A 19,984-nucleotide genomic window follows, 5' to 3' on the forward strand; every position below is an offset into this window, starting at 1 on the left:
CAACACTTTGTTGACATTTGTGTGTGCCTGTTTTCGACAGTCTGTATTTTTACATGACATCATCGCGTTCAGTGTATTGTAATATTAATTAAATTCGAATTCAATGTCCTATAACATTCCATGTAATGTAATTTTAAGAAATTTCTATTTCAGTGCTGTTAAGAATTCTATGTGTCCAGAAAAATGTTGGAAAATTACATCACATATGATGTAACGAAAAAGAAGCATCACATATGATGGAATTTTCAGTGCGAGTTGAATATTACACGTCTGTAAACTTCAACAGACGTGTAAATATGAAAGACATGTAAAATATGTAAGGCGTGTAATATTTATTTCGCACTGAAAATTCCGTCACACATGATGCTTCTTTTTATTTACATCATATGTGATGTAAATTTACATCAAATAATCGCGTTCCATGTCAAGTAATGTTTGTGTCATTAGAATTCAGTGCTGTTAAGGATTCAACTTTTTTTATTTTGTAAATTTACATTAATAAATCGCGTTCCACGTCATGTAATGATAAAGGTTTACTATTTCAGTGTTGTTAAAGATTCAGATTTTCTTTCTGTGTATGACGTGAACCATACCAACTTAGCATCAAGTCCAACATCACTTTAACGGAGCATATGCTTTCTTGGATGAAGCATATCGTGTTCCATGGAGCATATGATCTTAGTATGCAGCAAATAACTTCTTGAATGAGTCACATAATCTTCAAAACCATCTCATATCTTACGAACATCAATTCATCTCTTGCATGACTCATGTCAAAATTTGCCCGAAGCATCTCATTCCACACGAAGCATATCATTTCTAGCAAGAATCATCTCGATTTAGCACGAAGCATATCTCTTATACATCCGAAGAATTTGAGCACGAAGCAAATTATCTTTAGGCATAAATTCTCTAATTTTAGCAAGCAATTAACTCGTCTCATGCACGAAGCATGTAATCCTAGCACCAAACAAATCATTTCAACACGAAGCATCTCATTTCCGCATGAAGCGTCTGATTTTAGCACGAAGCAAATCATCTCTTACGTGATACATAACATATTTGCACAAAGCATATGATCTTAGCACGAAGCAAATCATCTCATTTCAGCACGAAGCAAATCATCTCTTACATGATACCTAATATCTTTGCACGAAGCATATGATTTTAGCACGAAGCAAATCATCTCAACATGACGCACGAAGCATCTCATTTCAGCACGAAGCAAATCATCTCTTATATGATACCTAATATCTTTGCACGAAGCATATGATCTTAGCACGAAGCAAATCATCTCAACACGACACACGAAGCATCTCATTTCAGCACGAAGCAAATCATCTCTTACATGATATCTAATATCTTTGCACGAAGCATATGATCTTAGCACGAAGCAAATCATCTCAACACAAAACCAACCAGCTGCACGAAGCATCATCTCATACATGGGGCGAACCAATTTGTGCTATCTTTTCGAGCCAGCAACACATCATGCTCGAAAAACCTAACCCGCCTTTTCTTCCGGGAATGAGACAGCACCTGCCCCTCCGGGTAGCCACGTCAAGCACAAATCATGAGATCCCACGGCCATACGCAATAATTACTCCCGCATTAAACAATTCAATTCGGATTCCGGAACCACTTCCATTTCAGTTTCAAGAAATCGTCGTCGTCTTTAAATACCATGTTGAGCGCCTCTCACACTGCAAACACCGTAGCGCAACACACAAAAAAAACATAACCAGGCACGAATGTGCCGCCGTGACTCAATCCTATGACAAACACCTACACTCAGGCAAATTTTTATTATGATTCTCATAAGATGCATCTTATGAACCGCTTTTTAGAGTGAAAAATTGATTTTCATAAGAGTCTTATGAAATTCTTCCAATTTTCAAAGTAAGTTCTTATGAAAAATAGAAGAAGCGGCATTGTGATTATTTTTCATCGTCACACGAGGCGTGAAACCATTATAGTTTTCCTAAAAGATTAAGTGATTATCTCATTCTAAATGGTAAGATTATTTTTTGTATGCGTTGATATTATTTGTAAACTCAAACACATTATTTTTTGTTTACGTTTCAGCATATTGACCGGGAAAAAGTAAAAACTCAAAGAATCCGATGCGGCAGAATAAATGTGTTGGAACCGGATGTTTGTGTGCTGCTGTTAGTGCTAACGGTGTAACAAACTAGATAGAAACAAGCTAGAAAATAAATAAAATGTTTTTAATATCAATTATCTTGAGTTATTCTCATCAGACATGTCATTTTCTGTTTCCATAAGACCCTCTTATGAAAAGCAAAAACCTCTCAACGAAGAAGCGTTCATTTGAAGAATTCATTCGCGTCATAAGACAATCTTATAAATTTCAATGATTTTTCTTATGGCGCCAGTTTATAAGAGAATCTTATGGCAAACTTAATAGTATTTTTCTGAGTGTAGTGCATTCGGCTTTGGAATTCCTCGTTCTGGAGCTCCACCCCACAACCGCACCAAAATAAACTCTTGGATCGACGCAATCAAACACAAACCAGTCAACAATACTTCAGCCCTTAATTTTTCCTTTCAAGTACTTATTTCCGCCGAGCGCATTTTTCACGCATCAATCTCTTTATCATCTGCGGTAAAATACGCCATTTTTTATTTTTCGAAATCGTCACTCGATGGGTCACTAGTTTTTTTCTTCTAACTGCGGTTTTTTTACGAACGGCATCGCCAATTAAGTCCACTGCCGCCTCTATCACCTTTCCGAAAAAGTAAATACTCAAAATACGCACAACACAATTAAACTAGTCCGCATCGCCTTCCGAAAAATTACTTTTTTTCACACTCGTCGCCATTATAAATGTGGTTCGTTCCGCGTCGTATACTAGAATAACTTTCTCCTGCCGTGTTTGTTCTTCTTCCCGTCGTTTACACGCACATCTGCTAACACTTATTTTAAGTTCAGTGAGAACCCAATACATGCATCGTTACAGCAGGGATTCGAATTTCGAACACAAATTTGATGATGAAAAAATAATGCCTTTAACCCGAAAATATATTTAAACATCGGTTTTTTTAACTTTCATTTGATAGAGGTCCATTTACATTTCTCGTGAAAATGAACGTGAAAAATCTTATTCCTTCAATAACTCAACATTAGGACGAAACTCTAATTTTGGAAAGCCGTGGGAATCGAAATAAAAACAGCTGTAGAAGGTTTTTCGGAACGAGTCCTGCTGGAATTTTATCTTTCAACCATTCCTCATCGATTGCATCATGTTACAAATGTTATTTGTGTCACGTTTTTTAGTTATTTTTTATTTTGTGATCCTTGAAACTCAATCCGGACAATCATATAAAATAATTTTTAATTTTTTAACACTGCTTCTTGAGATGAACATATCATTACTCAGATGAGATATCTTGCACCTGGAGCTTTGCTCAGAAGTTTAACTGTTATTTTAATCATTTATTGGGATTGAGATGTTTCGAGTTTGCTCAAATTGAACAGTGATGGTAGATTTAAGTGTGGATATGCGGTGAATAAAACTCACGATTATGTTCAGTGTACAACCATCTTTAAATTCGTCGATAAAACAGGCACAAAATGGAAAACCACAAAAGAGAATCCAACAAAATTGTCGAATTTTCGGTTTGTCGGTTAGAAACAGAAACAAAACGACAGCGCTTCGCAATATTAAAATTCCGAAGATTCCTCGATATTTTTTTTTGTAACATCTTTATTTGAAACGGCTCATAATCCTCGATATTTCATTTAATGGTGTAGCTTTAATAACGACTTGCTCATGATGGACAACAATCTACTTGCCGCGTACAAACTGATAAATTGTCAGCTGGTCAACAGCAACCAGAAACTGAAGGAAGAAATGCGGGATAAAATTGAGATGATAAATGAACTCAACGATCAAGTATTCAAATATCGAGCCGAAAATAAAACCCTCCGGGATATGGTCCAGAAGCTGCTGGAGCAATTTAAGACGATAACGACTATCATGATTTCGGTAAGAGACCAGAGTGAATCTGTATTCAAAGTCATACACAACGAGCACGCTATCGAAGAAGCGGAGCAGCAGATGAGACGACCCATAGCTGGATTGTACTACGAAAAACGTCGAGCCGAAAATCCTCCCTATGTCGATGAGGCTGCCATTACAGAGGAAGATGACGAAAATCAATCCGAGGAGGATTATCGAAACTCCATCATCAGCCAGGAGGAAACTGTTGAACAAGATGGGGAGGAAAACTCCCTCAACGATAGCTTAACGACCAGCATAAGTCCGTTGGTAAAAAGACTGCAGCAGAGAAAATCTCGTAATCGAAGTATCGACGAATCTTTCGAAACAATCGATACGCAGCGCGTGGTAAAAGTGGCCCGCAGAAGTCAAGACTATCTGCATGATCGTTTATCGCGAGAGGGTATCGAGGATCTCTGTAGCGTTCAAGAAATTACGGACAGGGAAGAAACGGACCTAGTAGAATCGATGGACATTAGCCAGACATTGGTTCCCCTTCCAAGCATAGTGATTGACGGGACCACCATTCAACCGAATGCGTCATTGCAGTCTGATGGTAAGTTAAGATTATCTCCTTGAAATGTATTTTCTTTTTGCCGATTACCCCTCAATAATTAACCGTTTCAATTTTACCCGCAGAACCATCCACCTCCATACTGGAAGCGAGCAGTTTTGCCGAACAATCCGGCGTTCCAAGTGATCACAGCACGCAAAGTGATCTAAATCCGGTGACCGATCAAAGCCTCCGGCCACAGTCGATGAAAAGGATGGCCAGCGATTCGATGCTCTCTACGCTGATCGAACGAACACTGAACAAGGAAAACATAATCACGGACGATACGATCTCAAATGCAACTTGTTCGACGCCGTTGGCCAAGAGTCGCCGGGTTCGAAATCGAAACAACAGCTCGAACAACCACCCTCCGGTGTCGCCGGTGGTGGTCCTAAAACCGTTAACGAAGGCTAACTTGAGCGAGCACAACATTTCGTACGATTTGATACGCGTTAAAGATCAACCTAACGAGAGTACCGTTGCGAATACGAGGGAATTAGACAACAATTCCAAAGCTGAAAGTCTCGAGTCCAGCGAGTCGAGACGACCCCGGCGAAGAGCGGCGCCAAAACAGCTCAAGGAGCCTTCGTGTTCCCAAAAGCTGCGGCGTACTTGAATGAATAATTGTAAGCCGTTTTCTGTATCGTTTAATTAAGTTATGGCGCTTTCAGCGTTCAGGCATCAATTGAAAATATAACGTTTTAGCTTAGGTTGTGTTTATTAATAAATATCATTGTGTTCCGAAATCCGCTTCTTCTGTTTGACTGCTTCATTAAGTTTTTGTTTCACTCGCCTCAGTCATTTTGCTCGCCGCAGAACGGCAACTGTTTCTTGGCAACTTTTTTTCTGATCTGTTGCGAAGGATCATTTTCTTGGACCCAAGCTGAACGTTGTTCGCGACATACTACTACTTCAGATGCGATCAACAAATGAACATTTTTGTTGAGAGCGACTCTACACAATCCTCATCCCTTTCACAAGTAATCTAACAGCTAACAAGTGAATACTCGGCACATCAACACCTATGCCTTAATAACATTATTTGTTAATTTGTAAAAAAAAACGTATCTTAACCACACATCTTCAGTTTCATATTTTAATTCAATTGCTTGTGCATATTACTGGACAGTACCGCTACATTAAGCTTTTCTTTCACACGGGTTTGTTACCGTTTTGAGTTGATACCGCAATTGGATTTCGTGTAAAAAAACCTTGGTGTACTCTGGTAGCGATTGAACGCTTTGAAGTAAACGAAACGAATTTCAGTTAGCCTTAAATTTTGTGATATCTTATAAGAGGCAATATTTGTCATTAGGATACTTACCGGAAAACTAGGAACTGTCATCGAACAAAGAGGCGACAAAAATCATTTCAATTAATGTAATTTATTTACTTGTCACATATATCAATTGCATACCTAATTCAAAAGTTACGGAAATTTAAACATACATAGGTATATGAAGGCTTTAGGTAAAAACAAATACAAGAGAGGGAGTTTCTGGTTGACGAAAGAAAACATACACCGCTGTCGAACATACATTACTTAGTCTTGTTTCTGGTGAGAAGAGTGTTATCATTACCAAACTATGGATATTTCAGGATAGATCTAACTTGTATTAATTACAGAACTTTCGAATGCCATCATACAACGTATCTTAGGAATCGGAATTGAATCATGATGAGATATCTCTAATGTTTCATTTCAGTTGAAAACACGTACGGTGTGCAATGGTGAAAGAGCAGAATATCGCAACAAATATATTAGATTTGTATTTTGGATGTGTCTCTTGTTGTTTGGAAATTACGCACGATTTGTTACTTCTACGTTCGAGGACAAAGCATGAGACAGTTTTTGTACCCATGCCATTTCTTCGGATTTTCTTATGACCAATTCCCTACTATACAGACAAAATCACATTGAAACACAAAATGCAACGTCGCAAAGTTTTTCCGAACAGTTGTAAGATGAAATTTACAAGATCATACTTAAAGATTGTGTCGAGTAACTTTTATGAGAATAATCATATTCGGGAGTTTTCAACGAATGAAAAAATGTTCCATTATCCTTCTGTGGTTGAATAAATACTCGGATTTGTGAACTAATATGAACTTAACCTTTGAAATTTTAAACTGGAATCATTTAAACCGGATATTTACTTTAAGAATACGGAGTAAGCTTTACTAATTTAAAGTTGACTATTTGAACGTTTTCAGTTTAAACTTTCCACGCCAGTGAAATTGCTTTCCTGCATTAGAAATTAAGTATATGTTACTATTTTTTCATACAGGAATATTCAATTTCCCATCAAATGAAGAAAACTCATGAGTTTCATCGAAAAGTTATATAAAAACATATTAGCAATACATGAATCAATCATACAATAAACATTTTAGTCGCTTTTCTATAATAAATATGTAATTACTTCCACCTGCCCAAGCAATGAGTCCTGTGGGAAGTTTAGCTTTCCCTTCCTAGAAATAACGCATTCGCTTTCGTCAGTTTTGTTCAAATTGTTAAATGTTCAATCAACCCTTTGCTTGTGATTAGCGTAATCATAGGTCTATCTGCATAAATAGCTGGCGTGCACGTGTGTACTATGCGCGTGAACTCTTGTAATCCTTTTGTTAGATGTCCGCTTAATGTACTCTTATTGTTTAAATTGCTCTTTCGCGCTCTCGAACAACATTCACATAATCATTTTATCTCACTCATACCAGATTTTGTTCTGTCCCCGGGCCAACAGGCTCTCTAGGCTTCTTTATGTTTTTCGTAGAACTCATCCAGGTACTTTTTGTACTCGACCTGGTTTGGCCACATCTGGGAGGCCTGTGAGTTCAACGGGCTATCATTATTCGGTTCACCGAGCAATGACTGGATCGATAGAAGGATTGTCCGCACGTCGTATAAAGCGGACCACTTGTCCTTCAGGATGTCCAAACAAATCGAACCGCTAAGGTCCACATTCGGATGGAAACAAGGCGTCAAAAACTTGACATTGGGTGCAGAGTACGGATACGAGTTCGGGAACTCCAGCAACAGCTTGTACTTTTGACCCTTGTAAACGGTATCCTCCGGGCCACCGATAGTTCCGATCCATTTGAAGAAATTTTCACCCTCCGGAAACGCTGATATGGACTTGTCCGGTGACATCATGAGAGCCATCAGCTCTTTTTGCAATCTAAATAGAAAAAAAAGAAAATGTAGCATTAAAGTATTTTTAATAAATTATAACTAGGGTTATCGTAGCTTGGCATATGAAGATTTTTTAAGAAAAACTCTAAAAAACTGTTTAACCTACTGTTTGTTTATTTAATTTAACGACTTTGGTTATTCTGGTCAATTGAAAGACATACCAACAGACTAAGTATTTCATTCGATTTTTAGCACAAATTTTTAAAGAAAAAGTTCAAAGTATTCTAAGTTCTACCCTCAAGTAGTAAAAGATTTCCCTTTCCATTGCCAAAGTATTGGCGGGAGTAGTGCCGTTGAAAAAGCGTTACAACACAGCGATACGTTTCCTAATACGATGTGAAACTTATGAATCCACTGGTGATAGAAAATTTAGAAAGGCTTATTATTTATTTTATTTATTTACATACGTCTCACGACATAACTTGACGAACATAATTTCTAAAATTCACTCGATCCATTGCAATCGTTCTCCAATTTCCCGGTCACGCTCCACTTGGTCTAACCACCTCGCTCGTTGCGCCCCCGTAGAATATCGATTATTGATCTCTTTTGTTCTCCCCAACAGGAAGCTTATCCCTGACCACTGCTATTGGAGGCAAGGACGTCGGCCCGGTGTCGATCGAAGCCGTCGATATGGTTCCAGTAGAACATGTTGGACAAACGGGCCATGTACGTATTAGGCTAAGCATGTTTATCTTTTATCTTTTAACAATAAATATTACAAAAAGGTTTCTTTTTTTTCTTTGCTTGTCCGCAATGGGACGGCTAAGACCAATATGGTCCAACTCGCCAACAAAAAGGTTTCGACAGCCAACACCTCACAATTTTTTGTTGAACTCCAAAAAACTAATTCCAACAAAATAAAACTCCTTCAAGTAGGCAAGCAAGTAAACGCCTAGATGTAGGCAAATGTATGAGTGGATTTTATAACTTTTATGTGACACATATAAAAGTCATATTTTTGTATTCTATATGTGTGGACACGTGATTTTCAAATGGGAATCACATTGCAAAAATATTTAAGGCAAACACATATCCCCATTATGTGGATTTATTGCAGTGTAGTAATAAAAAAATATATATATGGACGATTGGTCAAAAATCAAAAAGACAAATCGGGCACTTGGCAACCCAGGCTGTGCAGTCGCGAAACTCACCGAAACGGATAAAAATCCGTACCTACATCTAGGCGTTTGTTGTTCTCCACATGCAGATTCAGAATTAAGATTCCGAATTCAAATTCAGAATTCAGATTATGTATTCAGAACTAAGATTCAGAATTTGGAAGCGATATAATACTCCTGATAAAAGCAGAAGAAAGGCATGAATATCATTAAGATGTTAAAATCCTCATGATGAAGTAATTAATTCCTATTTCCTTGACCCAAACCATGATTTTATATTGATGGGCTCTGGCGTTAAATCAATAAAGAACAATTACAATTAAAAAAAAAAAATGAATTTTTTCAACTGCTATCAAAAACCTAGTAATGGTAATCATCTACAACTTGTTAGAAGTAATTAATTGTTTTGAACTTATTAGTTATTAAAAAATATCCAACAAAGAATTTGTTCATACCTATCTTAACTTTTTTTTCGGTAATTTTCTTCCTAGAATGATTTATCCCATTCATACAAAAACTTATTATTATTGTTATAATTTATTTAAGAACTTATAACCACCCGGGTTTTTTTGTGGTGTTTAAAAAGCTCGGGAAGCTGAAGCTGGAAAATGAAAATTAGAGATAATTTTTGAAGAAGAAAATTTTAAAGTTTAGAGTAGGCAGCGTAGAAAAGTTAGCGATCATGAGACGTTGGTTAGACCATCATTCACTTCATTATTATCCATTCTGGCTGGATATGGACAGAATGCAGTTCAAGATAATAAACCAACCCCTCCTGATACCAGTTGGAGGAAGGACAAGGGTGGGTTCGAGACTGGCCTCTTCTTACTCCCCAAGCATCTCGTCGGCAACTTATGAGATTCGAACCCAAAAGTTTTTCTTCCGATACCGGGAATCAAACCAGTACACGCCTGGGTTACCATACTCGCGCCAGCCTATCCACTAGACCACATCAACGCTAACTTATATCCCAAGCGAAAAAACGTTATGCTGATAGGTGTTTTTCTATCGATCTACCTGCCAAACAGCTATGGTGTAACCTACGTAGAGAGGGAATACATAACGATTCCAAAACGAACGATTTAAGTCAAGACGTCAATGTTGACGAGCTAAACACCTTTTTCACATCTGGACATCTATCGTTATTACAATCGTCTCGTAGTTATTCACCGTTAAGGGACGATGATTACTCAAGCAACAGCAATATCCAATTTAACTTCCAAAGTACATCTGTTCATGACATCTCTAAAAAACTCTACGATATTCACTCTAATGCCACTGGATCAGACTGCATTCCCGTTAATTTTCTTAAAATGCTTTGCCCCTTCATATTACCTGTTCTGTGCCATCTTTTCAATAGTATCATAGCAACTGAAAGGTTTCCATCTATATGGAAGAAAGCCATTGTAACTCCTATTCCAAAAATAAATAATCCGATTGCTGCCAAAGACTTTAGACCAATAAGTGTACTGCCAGCCATGTCTAAACTGCTAGAAAAAGTTCTACTTGCACAAATAACTGAGCATCTGAATCAACACACTCCTCCTCTTCTCGCTCAGCATCAGTCTGGCTATCGTAAAGGTTACTCAACAACTACTGCTCTAGCTAAAGTGTCCCACGACATCCTCAGTAACCTTGACAACGATCATTGCACCGTAATGGTGCTTGTTGACTTCTCCTTGGCTTTCAACTGTGTCAACCATAATTTGCTGTCAAGGAAGTTAATATCCGAGTTTTGTTTCTCGTCACCTGCCTGTAACCTCATATCATCTTTCCTCACAAATCGGTGTCAGGTAGTGCGTTGTTCCAATAAGATATCAACTGAACAACCTCTAACAGATGGAACACCTCAAGGTTCGTGCTTAAGTGCCCTACTTTTTAGCCTTTACGTCAATAGTCTCCCCTCCATCTTAAAATGCAGTTATCAGCTCTATGCAGATGACTTGCAAATTTACATCAATGGGCCAATAACTGAAATAGAACAGCTAGTGCGATCAATTAATGTAGATCTGGGGGGAATAGAGTTGTGGAGTAGAAATAATTTTCTATCGCCCAATCCCACTAAAACCCAAGCGATTGTTTTCACCAAGAGAGGTACAGTAAATCCAGACTCTGACATTGTTTTCTGTAACCACACCATCCCTCTGATGAATAAAGTTAAAAACTTGGGTCTTATAATGGACCACAATCTGAATTGGACCGACCATGTAAATGGCATCACATCTAAGGTTTTTCTCACTCTCAGAACGTTCCGCAAATTTCAATCAGTTCTCCAACTCCCAATCCGTCTTAAATTGGTCCAATCTGTGATTGTTCCCTTCTTTTTATACTGCGACGTAGTTTACTTCCCAGGTCTATCAGCAGCATGCAAGGACCAGCTGCTTAGGTGCTTCAAATCTGCAGCTAGATTTGTCTTCAATCTAAAACGTAGGGAGACTACCGAGACCACCAGAAGACTAATACTTGGCTGCGATCTTCTGGAGAATTATCGAAGACGAATTTGTTGCTTCATGCGTCAGGGCTATGACCTAGGGCTACCTATCTATCTCCTAAATCACCTGCAGCGAGGAAGAAACGATCGAGCCAAATGTTTCATCATCCCGCAACATACGACGACATCTAGGAAGAGCGTACTAGTGTATGGAGCTTCCTGTTGGAACAGCCTACCTTTGGCAACTAAGCACGCTAATTCGCTAACCACCTTCAAGGCCGCACTGAACCGAGCCAACTAGAGAAAAACTATACCAATATTTTATTAACATTCCAAAAGTTTATTTTACGAAAGTGTTTTCCTTAACCTGAATTAATAGTTCATTGTAACTGATAGGCTACGTTTAAGTTAATAAATTACAAATTACAAATTACAAACTTATAACCATCCGGCTTATTTGGGTCACCTAAACTAATGCATTCCTGATTTTTTTTTAAGTTAGTTGATTATTTTGCATTTGGTATTTATCTCCTTTTTCAAGATTAAATCTACAATTTTACTCAAAGTATTGCTTATACAATAGTTCTACGAAGTAATTCACCAAGTTACATTTACATATTTGTGTGTGAGAAAGAAATTCAATATTCGAAAATTTGTGTCCCTCTTATTTTAATTTCCGCAACGAGAAAATGGCAGCACTGTTTGATAATTTTTTTTCCATGATACAAAATTATAAAATTTATTATATCCGGGAAATTCAGAAAATGTGTGAACCCCGTACTTACCTTTTACTCACGGCATGATTATTGTTGTTGATAAGAGTTTCGTCATTTTGTTTGGACGAGTTTGAAGAAGCGGCCCTTTCAGGATTGATGTTCTGCGCCATGTCTAAATGCGGACCGTGTAGCAATGATGATGACGATAATGTTGACGAAGTAGACCACTTTTCAAGTTGGCAATCGAAAATTTACTAAATTGATATTAATTCGTTTTTCTGAGAGTTTTTCTTCACGATAACACAGTTCACTGCTAGACTTTGTACGTTTTTATCCTTAAAACAGAACCATAGAGCTGTGTGTAACCGAATTTTCCTCGAACAATCGACGAGACGATGATGGCTTCCTAAACTTCTGTTGTTTCGAGGGTAAAATTCGTTTTTTTTTATTCCTGCTGATTGACGTTTGTCGTCGTTTTGGAATTCCGTTTCCAGGAACACACACACACTTACAAAAAACCGTTTGGGCGTTAACGATAATTTTGCTGCATGGGCTACAATTGATTTGAGAGCCGTTTCCGTGTTGCCGTGTTGCCTAGTTTTAAGTTCAATCCTTAAAAACATCGCAGTCGTAGAACTTTTTAAATTGAACTTCACTTTCATAACTGTTCCAATTTTTTTTATTGAATACGCCGTCATCTTCTACGGTTGAAACAATTAAACCACTGTGTGGGAAATAAAAACTGTTCCGTAGTACGTTGTATGCGAACGAACTCGACTGTAAATACATTTATTATTAAATGATGATAATGTAAACAATCTCTTATTAACTTACAAATAAGTTTCGCCGTTTACCCTAAGCTCTAGCTCTGGCAACCCTAAACCGTCGGATATCACCGGCTATTTTAAGCTAATGGACGAAAATCATATTTATCTTCGGGTAAATAAAAAGTACACTTGCGTACTTACGCTTTTTCTTTCCTACCGCTCTAATTGAGCTCAACCCGGTACACCTAACCGGAACAACCGAACGGTCACTCAAACTATCAAAGGAAATACAATATTTTAGTGGCAAATTGCGCAGTAAGGAATTTCTATCACCTAACCTCTTCCGACTCACTAAACCGCGAGCACAAAAATCACGCGCAACTGGCCAAATAGCTTCCACCTATGTTTTCGCTAAAAACAAGTCACTACAAACTAATTAACTGCCAGGTCAAGAAAAAACGTGTCGCAGTTTCGATCAATTTTCTAACAATGACAATTCTTTTTCGGCGCCAACGCGTTGACGTTTGTCCGATCTCCGTACCAAGGTTGCCAGTTCTACTAACACCCCAACCCGTAACGTCGTAGTCAATCGACTTTACTCTCCTCCTGCACGTCCAACAGAGCAACCTTTACCGCTGGTCTTTGAAGAGTAGATCCGTCGCAAGTCTCCACGTCGACCTTGTGAACTTGTCCGTCTCGTCCTGGATAAGTCCTCACCACTTTACCTCGGAGCCATCCGTTGCGCACGGACTCGTCTACGATGACCACTAGATCGCCGACCTTCAGCGGCCGCGTTTCCGCGAACCATTTCGTCCTGCAGGCTATAGTAGGTAGGTAAGCTTGCACCCAGCGCTTCCAAAACTGGTTTGTTAAGTGTTGAATAACCTTCCAGTTTGGTCGAAGAGGTGTAACATCGTCGATTGGTACCCTTGGTGGTTTGCTGTCCTCGCCGGAACTTAGCCAAAGGAAATGATTTGGAGTCAGCACTTCTTCCTTGGGATCCTCCAGCGGCACGAACGTCAGCGGATGGGAGTTGACTATCAATTCTGCTTCCGAGAGCAATGTTCGCAGTCCTTCATCGTCTAGCCTTTGATGGTGCGAGAGAGTCTTGAACGCCTCCTTCACGGACCGGACTTTCCTCTCCCAAACCCCGCCCATATGGGGAGCAGAAGGGGGGTTGAAGTGCCATTGTGTATGGCTGTTGGTAAAGTAGCTCGCTAACTCCTTATTGATTGCATTAGTTTCTTCTTCCAACTCTCGTGCTGCCCCGCGGAAGTTCGTCCCATTGTCGCTGAATATCTCTTGAGGAGGACCATGCTTAGCGACAAACCGCCGAATTGCCATCCTGCAGGATTCTGCCGATAAAGAATGCACCACTTCTAGGTGCAACGCCCTCACCGAGAGGCAGGTGAAAAGTGCGACCCACCTTTTTTCGTCGCTACGTCCTCGTTTGACCAGCAGTGGTCCGAAGTAGTCCAGCCCTGTGAAGGTGAACGGTCGTACATAGGGTTTAACCCTGGGCTGGGGGAGTGGGGCCATTTTTGGAGCCTGTGGTCTAGCCAGATAAACACGACACCACATGCAGCTTTTAATCGCCTTCTTCACACTGGCTCTCATCCGGGGGATGTAGTAACGTTGCTTGAGCTCGTTCAGTACAGTCTCGGTATTGGCATGGCCGTACTTTTGGTGAAATCGCAGGATCAAAAGAGTGGTGACATGATGATCTCTTGGTATTATCACAGGATTTCGAAAGTCGAACGAATAATAAGCCGCTTGAGGGTCGATTCTGCTCGCCATCCGGAGAACACCGGACTCATCGATCACCGGTGATAGCTTCGCTAGGACACTTCCCTTGCCGATACGCTTCCACTGCTTCGATGAAAGCTCAGAACTGCTTCTAAGCACTTGAATTTCTTCCGCAAACACCTGTCGCTGCACAGCCCGCCAAATGGCTGCTTCCGCCGACACATAATCATCACGATTCAGATCACCACAGGATTCACTAGATTCCACCGGTTCCCGTTTGAAGCGCTTGAAGCGGTGCACGAAATGATACATATAAGCAACTCGGTTGAGTAGCCCATCCCACCGCGAGAAACTTTCCATGTTGACTACAAAATCATCGTCAGACTGACGATGAACGTTTACCGACCGTAATTCGTCTTTGGGTGACTCCAGGCAGGGTTTTTGTTTCGGCCATTCCTCTGTTGGTCGGTACAAGAATTCGGGTCCTTTGTACCACAAACCATCTGGATCGAAGTTGGGACCATTACCCCATTTGGTTCCTTGGTCGGCTATGTTGTCACGGGAAGGAACCCACTGCCAGTCTTCCACCGAAGTATTCGTCAAAATTTCTGCTATTCTAAAACCGACAAATTGGCGATATTTTCGTGGATCCGCACGGAGCCAGGCCATAACAGTCGAAGAATCGGTCCACAGGAACTTTTCGGTAATTTGCAGTGAGTGACTTTCTTCTACAGACTTCAGCAACCGAGAACCAATCACTGCAGCGCCCAGCTCGTTTCGAGGTATGGATTGTGGTCTTAAAGGTGTAACTTTGGCCTTAGCTGCCACCAGAGCGCAGCGGGGAGTATCTCCGTCAACGATTCTAAAATAGGCCGCAGCACAGTAGGCCAGCTCACTGGCGTCCACGAACACATGCAGCTGAAGTGAATTGTAGCTGCCGGTAGTGTAGTTGGGGAAATAACAACGTGGCACTCTTACATTTTCCAACTTCGGTGTCAGTTTGATCCAGCGCTGCCACATATCAAAGTCGTCGTCGCAGATAGGATCATCCCACAGAATTCCCGAACGCCAGATGGACTGGATGAGAATTTTCCCGTGTATGGTGTAGCAGGCCACAATTCCGAGCGGGTCAAAAAGGCTCATGACCACCTGCAACACTTGCCGCTTTGTTGGTCGCGTTTCCCCAGACAGCAACGGGAGTAGATCTGTTCGGAAATCCGCCGAAAATACAAACACATCTTCACTCGGTACCCACATCATACCGAGGACTCTTTCGGTTTTTGTCGTCTTCTCGATGGCAAAGCTCTTCATCTCATCTCCAGTAGTCACCCCAACCCGTTTCAGGAGGTGTTCGGAATTCGACTGCCAACTAGGTATCTCAAAACCAGCCGATCGGTTGACCAAACTCACTTCCAAAGCCAGTTTCGTTGCCTCTTCAATGGTATCACAGCTCGCAAGAAAATCGTCAACATATGTGTTGTCAACGATTGCTTCAGCAGCTTCCGGATAACGATCTTTATGTTCCTGGGCGTTTTTATTCTTAGCAAACTGTGCTGAACACGGGGAGCATGTTGCCCCGAACGTTGCGACGTCCATTATGTACACGTCGAGCGCAGCTTCTGGATTTTCCCGATACAAAAATCGTTGTGCGTTCCTATCTTCCGGACGAATAATCAACTGGTGGAACATTTGCCTTATGTCCCCAGCGATGGCATACTGTTTCTGTCGGAATCGGCAGAGGACAGATAGAAGCGGCTTCACCAAATCCGGCCCTTTCAAAAGCTGGGAGTTCAGAGAGGTTCCTCCATACGTTGCCGCAGCATCCCAGACTACACGCACCTTCGTTGGCTTGCGTGGATGTCGCACTGCGCTGATTGGCAGGTACCAAATCTTTCTGTCGTCACTGTTGCGGAGCTCGTCTGACGTCGCTTTGTGAACGTACCCTGTGGTATCCAACGATCGAAGGAGTCGAGTGCTTATGTAGATGAAGAATGTCAATTGAATTGTGTACGTACAATCTAAAGCATTGCATATAGATTGGTCAACTTCTCGGAGATACTTTTGGGTCCAGTATCCAGTTATTCAAGATACAATATTGGCGACGAGGAGTAAAACAACGATGTAAATAGGAAGAAAAAGCATCCTTCAAAAATTGTATGGTGTTTTTGTTTACAATTCAATTGGAAAAGAAAATTTGCTGCGACGACTGGTCAGGTGAGCTCAACAATCATAAGGTAGTGGTAGGTGCATGAAATATTCACTAAACTGTATTTCGATGGTTCTGGCAAGAACCGGGTTTGAATCACCACCAGTTACCGAAACTCAATGCCGGATTCACAGGAAAAATAAATAACCTGGAAATCCATGAGAGTTTTAAAAGACAATTCCACACAGGTTTGCCATCGGATGGAAATTTTCCGGTGTGTTCGCTGTTTGTAGATGATCAGGAGGGTTCGCCAACTGGTAAGAAAAGTTGACGGGTGCGCCATATAAAAAAATATGATAAGGCGGGTTCGCCATGTGAAAAAAAGATGAGGCGGGTTCGCCAACTGTTAAAATTGATGAGGCGGGTTCGCCATGTTTAAAAAAGAAGGCGGGTTCGCCAACTGTGAAAAAGGATGAGGCGGGTTCGCCAACTGTGAAAAAGGATGAGGCGGGTTCGCCATTTGAAAAAAAAAGATGAGGCGGGTTCGCCAACTGTCAAAAATGATGAGGCGGGTTCGCCATGTGAAAAAAAGATGAGGCGGGTTCGCCAACTGTGAAAAAGGATGAGGCGGGTTCGCCATTTGAAAAGAAAGATGAGGCGGGTTCGCTATTTGAAAAGAAAGATGAGGCGGGTTCGCCAACTGTTAAAAATGATAAGGCGGGTTCGCCATGTAAAAAATATGATTAGGCGGGTTCGCCATGTGAAAAAATGATGAGGCTGGTAAATGGATGAAGCGAGTTCGCCATTTGTAAAATAAGGATTCGGCGGGTTCGCCATTTTATGGAAAGGCGAGTACGCCATTGTAAAAAAGCAAACGGCATGTGATAGAAAAATCTGCATTGAAGTGAAGGGAGAATGTGGTATCCAACGATCGAAGGAGTCGAGTGCTTATGTAGATGAAGAATGTCAATTGAATTGTGTACGTACAATCTAAAGCATTGCATATAGATTGGTCAACTTCTCGGAGATACTTTTGGGTCCAGTATCCAGTTATTCAAGATACAATATACCCCTTCTGCAGATAATCGTCGATTTGCTTGTCAATATTAGTTTTCAGTTCGGGATCTTTCAGCAAGCGCCTTTCAAAACAACCGTGTCGACGTACTGCCATGCTAAAGTTGTTCGGAAAAACCGGCTCATCGCTTTTCCAAAGCAATCCAGTTTGGAACTTTCCGGATGGTGTACGAACTGTCGTCTCTTCGAGCAATCTTCTGGCCCGTCGATCTTCATCGGATTCGGGCGGATTCAATCCGGATATCGCCAGGTTTTCGAATTCAAAATACTGCTGGACCATTTCATGGAGCTCGCGGCTATTGGAGCACTCGCAGACGTGAACAAAAGCACTACCTATCGTCTCAGGTGCTCGTCTTCCACCGAATATTGCCCATCCGAGGCGAAATTTAGCAGCAACAGGTTCTCCTCCGGATCTTTCCCTCTTCTTCAAAGCTAAGTTGAGCTGGGCATTATCGACACCGATAAGAATTCGTGGCACGGCCGTCCGGTAGCTGCTGATGGGAAGTCCACTCAGATGGGGGAATTGGTTCGAGAGACTCTCATAATCCAGGCTCTGCTTCGGTAATTCCAAGCTCTCAACGGTTCTTACGTTCGCCAGCTGATGGATGCGATTGTTCGAAGCACCCGAGATACCTATCTCGACCTTACGAGAGTTACTTTCACTTCTCGTGACGTTACTAGTCCACTGCAAGCAAAGCGGAATTCTTTCGCCCACCAAGCCCAGTTCGTCGATAAGTTCGTCTTCGACCAGCGTCAGGTCGGATCCGTCATCCAGAAAAGCAAATGTGGACACCGACTTCCCGTTCGCGTGAAGAGTCACGGGAAGTATTTTGAAGAAAGTGGTGCCTTGCTGGTGTTGATGATGGGCAGTTACCGATACCGAAGATTCCGATCCTTGACTCTTGAGAGTCGAACAACTTCCTGGATGTAGCAGTTTATGGTGGGGCTCAGGGCATCCATTGATCCCGCAAGGCTGCTTGTTTCGGCAAGGCCACCTTCCATGCGGCGCCAGACAACGCTTACACATATCCGTTTCACTGATGAACCTCAGCTTCTCTTCGAGCGGCAACGTTTCGAACTGCTTACAAGTTCGGACTCTGTGCGTTGTACTTTTGCACATCAGGCACGGCTTTAGCACCGGAGTAACTTTCGAAGCCGGTGGTCCAGGCGCTGAGGACACGGAGGCGGAATGTGCGTTCAAATAAACTGGCTTCTCCTTTCTCACAACACCTTTTGTGGCTTTTTCATTCAGACCAACATCCGACGTCAATTTCACCTTGCATGCCGCTGTTCGATAAGCCGACACAAACGCACAGAAATCGCCAAGCGATGGTTCCGGAAGAGCTGCTAACTTCATACCCCATTGTAGCTGCAAGTCGGGTGGAAGCTTAGCAACAAGCTCTGCCAGCAATAGTGGATTGTCCAAATGGGTGTTCAGTTTCGCTGACTGCATGTACGTCACCATGTTGCGTACCTCTCTGCCGAACGTCACAAGCGTCTCCAATTTCGTCACAGACGGCTGAGCGGTTTTCCGGATCTTGGATAGCAGACAGTATACAATTTGGTCTGGCCTTCCACACTCGGCTCGTAGGATGTCGATAATTTCCGGGATTGCATCCGGCAGCGTTAGAATATTCTGAACCTTTTCGCGAGCGCTACCAACAAGACTTTTCTGTAGCCTAGCAAGGTTCTCGTCGGGTTGTATGCCACACATGGCCGTTGTCGATTCAAATGCACTCAAGAACATGGGCCACTCGAGTGGGTCCCCGGAAAACTTGGGGAGGTCTCTAGAGACAACTTGACGCGCCGCCAGTTGCTGTGGCGTAATCATGCGACCTGTAGCATGAGGAAATCCTTTACCCAAATCTGCTGACACTGTTGGTGGAACTGTAGGCGGGTGCTGCTCGGATGCTTGCCAAGCACACGGCTGTACATTCAAACCAAAGTTCGGATGCCTGACTGGGTTGTTGATAAAGACTCCTCCCTGAGGGTGCGCAAACTGATAATCAGCACCAGATGACGGCATGTCAGGAATATTCGGAAAATACATCGCCCCGTAGGGGTAATTCATCACTGGAAATCCAGGGAACTGTGACGAGTTCAGCGGTGGCAATATTAGCGGATTCACTGGTACAGGTGGAACTGGATTCTGAGCCACTGGCGGAAAACATGGATTCGAATCAAGATAATTGCTCCTTGGGCCCGGTACTAT

The 19,984-nt window shown here is 41.6% G+C and overlaps 3 protein-coding genes across 3 annotated transcripts; 1 reads left to right on the forward strand and 2 right to left on the reverse strand.

Annotated features, from left to right (window-relative positions):
* The first annotated feature begins 3,311 nt into the window (after nucleotides 1-3,311).
* LOC129756418 (uncharacterized) lies at nucleotides 3,312-5,284 on the forward strand. Its single transcript, XM_055753293.1, has 2 exons — nucleotides 3,312-4,578; nucleotides 4,662-5,284. The coding sequence occupies exons 1-2, from the start codon at nucleotides 3,795-3,797 to the stop codon at nucleotides 5,189-5,191; spliced, it is 1,314 nt and encodes a 437-aa protein (XP_055609268.1). The 5' UTR covers nucleotides 3,312-3,794; the 3' UTR covers nucleotides 5,192-5,284.
* Nucleotides 5,285-5,944: 660 nt separating this feature from the next.
* Nucleotides 5,945-12,651, reverse strand: LOC129756423 (ubiquitin-conjugating enzyme E2 C). The gene is made up of 2 exons (XM_055753299.1): nucleotides 12,109-12,651; nucleotides 5,945-7,754 (listed from the first exon to the last, which is right to left on the reverse strand). The coding sequence occupies exons 1-2, from the start codon at nucleotides 12,207-12,209 to the stop codon at nucleotides 7,325-7,327; spliced, it is 531 nt and encodes a 176-aa protein (XP_055609274.1). The 5' UTR covers nucleotides 12,210-12,651; the 3' UTR covers nucleotides 5,945-7,324.
* A 1,473-nt stretch (nucleotides 12,652-14,124) lies between these two features.
* On the reverse strand, nucleotides 14,125-19,798 carry LOC129752354 (uncharacterized). The gene is made up of 3 exons (XM_055748142.1): nucleotides 17,769-19,798; nucleotides 14,233-16,527; nucleotides 14,125-14,161 (listed from the first exon to the last, which is right to left on the reverse strand). Exons 1-3 carry the CDS (start codon nucleotides 19,796-19,798, stop codon nucleotides 14,125-14,127), a joined length of 4,362 nt encoding a protein of 1,453 aa, XP_055604117.1.
* Nucleotides 19,799-19,984: the final 186 nt, after the last annotated feature.

The sequence above is a fragment of the Uranotaenia lowii genome, chromosome 3 (assembly GCF_029784155.1).
Source record: "Uranotaenia lowii strain MFRU-FL chromosome 3, ASM2978415v1, whole genome shotgun sequence".
Taxonomy (NCBI): Eukaryota; Metazoa; Arthropoda; class Insecta; order Diptera; family Culicidae; genus Uranotaenia; species Uranotaenia lowii.